The sequence below is a fragment of the Penaeus japonicus genome, unplaced genomic scaffold (genome assembly GCF_977035675.1).
Source record: "Penaeus japonicus unplaced genomic scaffold, GWHDUDI00000001_assembly GWHDUDI00000040, whole genome shotgun sequence".
NCBI classification, from domain to species: Eukaryota; Metazoa; Arthropoda; class Malacostraca; order Decapoda; family Penaeidae; genus Penaeus; species Penaeus japonicus.
The window spans coordinates 12,981,227-12,990,848 of record NW_028234442.1 but is presented as its reverse complement, the minus strand read 5'-3'; the positions used below and the strand labels follow the sequence as shown (position 1 = coordinate 12,990,848).

The window sequence follows — 9,622 nt, the reverse complement described above, 5'->3', positions numbered from 1 at the left end:
TCATTCTGCTGCCAACACCCAACCATTGCACATATGTACCTGGTATGTACTAAAAGGGTGCAACTCGGTCTCACAGAGGGAATTGTTTTCTAACTGAGGTAAATCATTTGATCAGCTCGACGAATCCATTTTTTCTACCGTACTGGAACACTAAGCTACTCCATTTGTTATGCCCTACAATATTAACATGATGCATGTTAGATATTGTCCACATTGGCCAAAGTCTGTGCGACACGCATGTGGACGTTCCTATTGAGAAGCACAGCGTGGGGCAGCTCAAAGCCGGTTGAGAGCAGGCATTTCAGACGTTCTCGAGAGAATCGGGAGAACGGCAAGGGTGCTCGTCCTTGACTGTAAGACCAAGGTTTTCATTTCCACACGAAACGCATCACCCAGTAAATCCAAGGAATTCTGGAACTGTTGATTTGAGCAATGTCAAGTGAGTCGATAAAATGCATTGATCCTTGGAAGTCCCAATCTGAAAATAACTTTCATTCGTTTCCTGTCGTTTTTTTTCACTTTATATCCTCATATATGTACTTCTCTCTCGCTCATTATGTTCCTCCTAGCATCTCCCCTTACGCAGAAAATATATGGATGGAATATGTCACTAAGTAAATATATAATCATTGATTATATATCTCACTTTTGTGAAGGTATTCATCCGCGAACAAACAAACAAACAAAAAATAATATGTTTACTCAGATAAAATGAAACGCAGTCACAATAAGAACTGGTTAACAAGTCGTAGTATCCTTTAGCTCTCACTGTGGCTGTTTCATTGTATTCATTCCCGTTCATATCTCCACAATCTCTCCCTCCCCTCCTCTCCTTCGCAACCCGCCGCTCACATGTCGCCTCCCTCTCCGCAGTACTACTTCGGGATGGCCTCGGGCATCTGGTGGGCGGTGCTGACCCTCACCTGGTTCCTGTCGGCGGGGAAGAAGTGGTCATCGGAGGCCCTGCAGGCGTACTCCTCCTACTTCCATGCCGCCGCCTGGGGCCTGCCCGCCGTGGCCACGATCGTCATCCTCACGCTCAAGCAGGTAATGCGACTTTGAGGGAAGTGTGTGTGTGTGTGTGTGTGTGTGTGTGTGTGTGTGTGTGTGTGTGTGTGTGTGTGTGTGTGTGTGTGTGTGTGTGTGTGTGTGTGTGTGTGTGTGTGTGTGTGTATGTGTGTGTGTGCGTGTGCGTGTGTGTGTGTGTGTGTGCGTGCGTGTGTGCGCGTGCGTGCGTGTGTCCGTGCGTGCGTGCGTGTGTGTATGTGTGTGTGTGTGTGTGTGTGTGTGTGTGTTGTGTGTTTGTGCGTTTGTGTGTGTGAGGAGAGAGAGAGAGAGAGAGAGAGAGATGCGTTCGTGTGTGTTGTAGTATTTTCCCAATTACAATCCCCTTAACTCCTTTAGTTTATGCTTTCACGGCTTTATATGTGTTTGGATATTAAATCCATAGATGAACAAACACCATAAAGTTCTTTTATGATAAATTCATAGTTCAACAACACTGAATCCAGCAAAATCTTCATTGTACAAGTATCTGTTCCAGTTGCCATTCTACATTTGTTTACAAAGCTCCAGCAGGAATTCCTCTGAAAGCAGTTTCCATGTCTCAGGTCGACGGCGATGAGCTGGTCGGCCTTTGCTACGTGGGGAACGTCAACAAGTGGGCCCACATGAGCTTCGTGGTGGCCCCCCTGCTCTCGCTCCTGGTCCTTGGCACCTTCTTCAACGTCCTGGGATTCGTGGCTCTGTTCAGGGTGCGCAGGGCATTCAAGCTGGAGGCGAACAGCCCGGCCATGGCCCAGTCGCCGTCCAGTCCTGGTGGGTAGGGGAGGAGAGGAGGGGTCGATGGTTGGGTGAAAGGGGTGGGAGGAAAGTGGAGGGGTAATGTTTGATTGGTTGACAGAGAGAGGGAGAAGAATAGGGATGGGGATAGGGATGGAAAATGGGAAGAGAAAGAGAGGGGTGGGGAGAAAGAGAGACGAGGGTTGCAAAACAGGAGAATATGAAGGTTGAATGTTTTGAACTTTCTATGAGAAGGTCTGGTTAGGACCGAATTCACACAACTCTTTGGCTAGGGAATGTCTGTATGGTTTCTACTCTATAGGTATTTCACTTTTCTTGTTATTTTTTCTTCTTGTGTCTCTTGACAGACCCCTTGAGAAAAGGTTTAGAGAATGGCATGAGTTGTCCTTCACCCTGATGAAAGCCGCATCTCTTCCCTGCAGGTCGCTCCCTCGCAGTGTCCAGCAGCTCCGCCACAGCCCCTTCCTTTGTGCACGACAGCCCCAGCACGCCCACCAAGGCTGTCACTACCTCCGCAAACATCACTAAACTCGAAAAGCTGATGGTGCGGATCGGGGTCTTCTCTGTGCTGTACACTGTGCCGGCTGTGTGCGTCATAGCGTGCAACGTTTACGAGCACCTTAGCCGCGACCAGTGGAAGAAAATGGCTTCCGTGGCCGCCTTGAAGTGCAGTGGAGGCAGCGGTGGAACGACAATGCTTCACCGGGGAGGAGGAGGCAGTCTGTCTTATCGCCAGTATCATAATCCTGTCAATACTGCGGTTTCAGGTACTTTGATTGTTTTCTGCCACGGTACTTTTTAGCTCCAGAATGTAATTAGTTTTCTTTTGTTATAGAAGTGCACTACACATCACATGAAGTAACACTTTTGTGGACGATTTAAAGAATATATATAGTAAAACTAAAAAAAAAATAGAAGTATAAATCTATGCACAGTTTTCTTCTCGAGGCAAAGATGCGCTTGAGCGTAGGAGGATGAAGGACTGAATTCAAATAATAACTATCACCAACTTGTTGGTTACCAAATAATTACCATCATCTTGTCAATCTGTCAAATAATTACAATCACCAACTCATCGGCCTGTCATCATTAATCGCTAATTTATTTATTACACCTTTGCCTCTATAAAAAAAAACTCCAATTTCAAATGATATTGCATTCCACTCATAACCTCCACCCTCCCTCAGAGTGCACGTTGGAACAAAGCATTCCGTCTGTCGAGATCTTCATGCTCAAAATCTTCATGTCCCTCGTGGTGGGCATCACATCTGGCATGTGGATATGGTCCTCGAAGACGGTAAGTCTAAACGGAATATGATATTTGATTTCTCATTTTGTAAAGGCAATGTACATGATAATCTTGGCCTTCATATATAGATATTTTTATGCCATAAACACAATATCATAACCGGATATATGTCTCATATTTGATTTATAATTCGTTATTTTGTTTAAGGTTAGTTTTCAGTACGATTTTTAAAACTTAGAGTATGACATTCAAAATACTCAAATGGAATTCTGATTAGCCTAATACTTTCTTAATTTGTTATCAAATAGTATAACAGCTGATGATGGCATTTTCAAGTCGCCCTTTCTAACTCCCGAAATTGATGCCAAATACCCACTGTGACTTTTATTTTAAGCGTTATCTGCAGCATCCCTACCTGCCTCTAATAGTCCTGGTTTTTATTTATATGATATGTGCCAGGGCTCCAATTCAAAAAGTAAAACAAATATCATCGTAAGCAGCTTACAGAAATGGACGATGAATAATTGTTTCAATCCGTTTACTTAGATTGCTTTTAACTAGTTTTTGACATGGGAAATATATGAACGAGAACAATAAATTAATTTAATGTATTTTTAATTTTAAAGCTATGAAAGCATAAAGTCACAATCAGAGTTATACGCTCGCATTTGTTTACAATTCGATGAGCGGCAATCAGTCTCGTCAGAGAAAACTTGGGATGATTAAATTTTAGCATTTCCCTTGTCTTACATATATTGTCACACCGCCATGCCAAAAGAAATCAAAAGGATAAATAAGCTCAGTTATAGTGATAACCCTAAATTTTAGCAAGTAATATGGCATCGTGTAATATCCATTATCAATGCTACTTCTGTCATACACGTAGAATATTATCCTTATTCTACCCTCATGCGAGGGCAACTTTCATGTTTTATTAGTGAAAATATAAAAATACAAAGTATACCACACCTAGATAAATACGATCTATCTACTGACTGCCAATCTGTTATTTGAAGAAGTAAACATATTTTTCGTGATTAAACATGTATGATATCAACAAATCCAACTTTACTTTACATGTCAATATGAATGAATTAAAACAAAGTCGAAACGAAGCATTTGTTGTGGGAATAATATTTTCTTGGTGGTCCGGTCTTTTTTAACCCCCGGCTGGTATTAATGGAATCTTAATTTCTTGGAATGTGGTAACGATTAAAACGCTGCGTTCGTGAGCGGCTTTATTAAGGCACCAATTTTCTGACATAAAGAATTTAAGATGAATACAAAATTCACTCAAGCCACGTTGATACGCGAGGCCCGTCCGAGACTACCCTTCCCCTTCGTGACATCGGCTCTTACCCACTTCCCTGGAATGGCCAGAAAATACCCTCCAGGGTACGCCCATTTTTATTTGCCCCCTCCCAGACACGGGCACTTGATTGGCCCTCATTTGAAAAGAGTGACGTGCCAGGGTGTTCGGGCGAGCGCGCGCGAAACACACTGCTGCTTGTAACAAGCAAAGACAAATAATGTATTCATAACTGCGAGTGAGTGATAACTGCGAGGAGTATGATGGTTCACAAATCATTAATAACTCTACATAATAGCGTTTCACCCAGGCCATGTCTTAATGAGGTCATTAATAGGTAATTAAGTGAACTGGTTCTCTATAGATTCCCTCCCCCGGCCGGGCTGCTGGAAAACCATCGTGACCTCACAAGGGTTGTGGATCAGATTTTAATCAAACCATGCAAAATAATACAATATAAAATATAAACTAACATAGAACCAACACTTTTTTCTGTGTGTGCTCTCATTTCTTTTTCTTTGAGTCATGTCTTGTCCACTTACCTTGTCACCTATATTCGTTACAGTCTGGTCACCTATATTCGTTACAGTCTATCGCTATTATACTGATGTCTTTCTTCTAGAATAAACATTAGGTAGCACATTGGCATTTCCCTGTTACTGTCGGTACCTCAGATGCGTTTTGCAGCTTCTCCTAGCCTTGGGCTCAGCGTAGTGATGGCGCCGCTTAGATTACGTCAATTGGTCAGGGACTCTGCGGGGGCGGGGGCGGGGTCACGTCACGTAAATCCGCCCCTTCACTCGGCCAGGCCCTGTACCTGGGCTTGCGCAGTGACACCAGGGGGGGGGGGGGGGCTGCTCTACCCTTTCCCTCTATCAGGTCCTATACCTGGACTTCAGCATTGTCGGCGGCGGGGCGAAAACTGCTATTGCTGCAGTGGCTAGGACACCCTGAGAGAGACGCCCAGAGAACCACACATTCCATCGGCCGTGGTCTTGGCAGCTGCGTACGCCATGAGAACATGCCGTAACTTGGTGAGGTGTGGTTTTGCATCACACATGCACAAATACAAAAAACTAATGTATTCACGCTTAAAACGATCACGATCACTGATTTTTTTCGTTTCGCTACCTCGCTATTTCACCACAACACGTTGTCAAGCGCGTTGTCAGGACCCTCAATAGTGGCATCGTCCCATCCTTGGTCCTGAGCAGGCCGTCTCCAGTGGGCTTGTTATTGCTACAGGAGAAGCGGTAGCATCTCCCCGGAATTACAGCATAGCTGGTCTATCCAGGACGCCGAGATCGAGTGGCAACGTAAGCGAGGTTGAAGTTTTGTTGCTAGTAAAGCTTCAACAGTGGTGCTCCCTGCAACATTACTGGCACGTTGAACGAGATCGTGGGCTGAGTGGCTGGTGAAGGATGGAATCGGCAGGATGGGCAAGGGCGCCATTGCCACATTTGGTACGGCCACTCCGTCTCCCATGTTAGAGTGAGTGCTGCCGCTGTCGTGAGACTTCCCTGCGTCCCCGTTCCTCTGAAGGGGTCTTTAGGTAGAGGACGGCTGGGATGTCTCTGCGGGGCATCGGGCAATCCTCTTGACCATATAGGGTAGGTGCCTGTGCAGGCATCGCCGCGGTCAATGGCTCCTGTGAGCACTGACCCTGCTGGGTCTCTAAGGTCACTTGCTGACCTGTGATTAGAGGTGTTGCCTACAGTGGGGCTCCTCTTGTGGGCACAGGTGTGGATTGCATGTCAGGCAAGGCGTTTCGCTGCCTGTCGGAGATGAGGCTGGGAGGGCACTTGTGCTGACCTGCTCCTCTGGAGGCTCAAGGTGAGTTCTGGTGAGTCGCACTACGGGATGACGATTTCGTCCCGCAGCATTGCCGGTTGTAGATGCCCCACCCGCGCTAGCCTAGACTCCAAGGAGCTCTCTAGGCCTGACATTACCGTAGCCACCTCAGTGGGGCGCTTCCCCCTGCGCGTATTGGACTATTTCTTGTTGGTCTGCGGTCTCCGCCCGCGTAGGAGGCAGTGACCCCGGGTGTTGACGAGATGACCTGGTAGTCGGTATTTTCTTGTGACGGGGAAACGCGCGCAGGTCGCTCAGGTGCCGGCGAGCGTGGGTGGCGTGGAGGGGAGGGGTAATCCGCGTGGTCTGGTCGGGATTTTGGCGGAAGAACGGTTGCGCTCGACCGTTACACTGGACACTGGCACTGGAGGTGTGGGAGGGGGGTCGCGTGGGCGTGCGTTGCTTGTTTGTTTAAGCGTGAGAATGGTGTCACTGTGCACTACACTATTCAATCTAGAATCTTCAATATATCACCATGTTTCGTAGATCGAGCGGAAATAACTCGGAAACACACTATTGCCTTTAACAAACAAAGACAAATAACCTATTCACAACTGCGAGGTGTATGATAATTCAGAAATCATGAATAGCTCTACATAATAGTGTTTGACCCAAGTCATGCCCTTGTGAGGTCATTAATAGGTAATTAAGTGAACTCCTGGTTCGCTACATTGAGCATTAGATTAAATTACTATTTGACATAAACTGTTCCTAGGGCTGAGCGTTTTACATACTCAAACGTACGTAAGAGGAAGAATAAAATAATTGTAAAATTATCCTTTCAAAGGCTTGTCGCAGTGGCATAGGGTTGCTCTGTGACCATAACGACTGGCTTTGTTCAAGCAGTACGACACTTTAGTTGTCGTACGCCCGACAGTGTATATGCTCTATCCACGAAGTGGCAATATTTGCGATTTTATGACGCTGCAGATAACGCCTTTTTATTATCATTATCGTTTGAGTTTATTGTTATCATAGTTAAATTAATTGTCATGATAATTAATTAAAATTATAATATCAATCAATTATCATTATAATTGAAAGGTATTGCAGGATATTTCCAATTTGGGAATTTGAAAGGGGTAACTCAGTGTTCTGTGATATATTATTGTTTATCGAGCATCACATAAGGACAAATATACAATTTGCGGAATTGCGTCACTGTAGTAGAAATTATAAAAGATAGATAAATACATGAACCAATTATGGTGATAACAATTGTAATAATTATAGTATCATAATATAATAATCGAAATGACAGTAATAACTGTATCACTAATGACTGCTAATGGCCGTGCCTCCACTCCCCAGGTGCTGCTGTGGCAGAAGTTCTTCCGGAGCCTGTGCGGACAGCGGCAGGACCTTCGCAAGAAGGACGGCCACGTGTACCACCCGCCCAGCCACACGCCCGCCATTGTCAAGACCACAAACGGGCGGCCGCAGATGGAGCAGCTGCACCAGCTGCGACACCCCCAGCCCGCCGCGCCCCCGGGTTCGTCCTCGGCGCGCAACCCCCACCACCTGCATCCCATGCACCTTTCTGGGCGGCCGCAGGGCTCCTCCACCATGCACCTGTCGCAGGTGTGAGGGGGCGAAGCGGAGGATGGGGGGGGGGGAGAGGCTTAGGATCCGTTGGTGTTGTCTTTAGCTGAGAGTCCAGTCGGTATTTTGACTCATTCTTTTCCCAATTATCTCTCTCTTTCTCGCTCTCTCATCCTCTCTCCCTCTCCCTCCCCCTTCTCCATATCCTTCTTCTCTTTCTTCACCTTCTCCTTTTTCCCCTTCCCCCTCCCCTTCCCATTCCCTCCGCTCCCCCTATCCCTCTCCTTCACCCTCTGTCTCTCCCTCTTCCTCACCATCACCCCCTCCCTTTCCCTTTCCCTTTCCCTAACCCATTCACTCCCCCCTCCCCTCCCCCATCTCTTTCCATCTTCCCGTGTTTTCTTTGATTTTATTGATCTCACACTGATTAATCAAGATGGCCTATTAAGTATTCCATGCATTACAAGATGCCTTGTATATTGGTATTGTCTGAAGCTTCACGTGTGATACTGGAACATCTAAGCTGTCTTTTAGGAGAACATTTGAAAGAACTATAAGGCTACAAGAGTGATTTAGCAGTATTAAGTCAATATTTATAGTGCTGGATTCTTTATAGGCGTATCAGCGTATGCAAAGTACAGTCTTAAATATAAATGTTACCAATCACTTATTCTTGTTTTCATATGTGTGTATTTCATAGTGCAAGTTACTGCAAATGCAGTATTAAGCTTTATTATTTTTTGAAGATGAAAAATGAAGTTGTCTGTTTCTTTTGGTTTTGTTACTTTTGCTTGTATAGAAGGAGCATTGAATGAGAGAGGACAATAATATAATCACAGAGTGATTTATGATGATAAAATATGATTTATCTTATTCTCTGCTCTAACCATATGTTTCATGAAGTTCCATTTGTTGTATTAATAGTTACCCCTTTCACCCATTACATTATATTCATCATTCACCTTTATCATTAATGTAGATTAAGATTGTTTAAAGTCACTGTAATGATTTCTTTGCCATTATACACATGTGGCTTACTTTCATTTGTGAAAAGGAAGTTAAAGACTGAGAATGAATCAGTCTTTTTAGTTTGGGGGCATTTGGTCTGAACAGCAACTGGACTGACTGTTTCATTTTGAGAGGTAGTGATGAATAGATTAAGTCCGAGGCCATCGTGAAGGTTGTAAAAGAATGTGTCACATTAATAAAGTGATCTTCTTGAGGTAGCATGTGCCAGTGAGGTTCCATGTACCAAATAGATGATAGATTGTTTGATAAGTTTGATCAGTTACATTCAACACAAGTAGAGGAAATATCCATATGCAAGAGCACAATATCTTGTGTTATGTTCTGCAGAAACAAAACGCTGTAAATATATCTCCTAAACTTTATGCTTTAGTCATTGTTACTGTCATATTACTATACTACATTTCACATAAAAACAGAAAAATTAAATGTATTAAATTTAAACCTATATGCTGAAGGATTTCTTGTTGTGTGTTCATTGTTACGTTATTTGTATATATTATGATTTTCCATGAGAAATTGACCCCTTTCATGAGTGCCACATCCACCTGTGATTTAAATGTGATTGTATCCCTCTCTTTGTCAAAAATCCTGAGAATGCGGAGAAGAGATTCGCGAGTCACTGTGACCCCCTCCCCTTTATTCTTAAGTGCCCCCCCCCCACCCCCTCCATCACCACATTGATGTATCCTGGTAACACCCTCTAGCGTTCGGGATTTACATGTATTTTCAGTCAATGAATCATGAGTAGAAATAATTCTGTTGTGTTGAAAAAATATATTGCCCCGCCAGATTTTTTGACTGTACGTGAACAAGACTACCTCGCCAGTGTATTACAACTG

At 44.4% G+C, this 9,622-nt stretch overlaps 1 protein-coding gene across 1 annotated transcript in view; it reads left to right on the top strand.

The window, feature by feature from the left end:
* LOC122253086 (frizzled-10-A) overlaps positions 1-7,949 on the top strand; it is a 39,650-nt gene extending 31,701 nt beyond the window's left edge. The window contains exons 7-11 of the mRNA XM_043015887.2: positions 874-1,047; positions 1,611-1,818; positions 2,226-2,570; positions 2,991-3,100; positions 7,524-7,949. Of these exons, the coding sequence (XP_042871821.2) occupies positions 874-1,047; positions 1,611-1,818; positions 2,226-2,570; positions 2,991-3,100; positions 7,524-7,799 (1,113 nt within the window). The 3' untranslated portion in view covers positions 7,800-7,949. The remainder of the gene's footprint in view (positions 1-873; positions 1,048-1,610; positions 1,819-2,225; positions 2,571-2,990; positions 3,101-7,523) is intronic.
* The last annotated feature ends 1,673 nt before the right edge of the window (positions 7,950-9,622 follow it).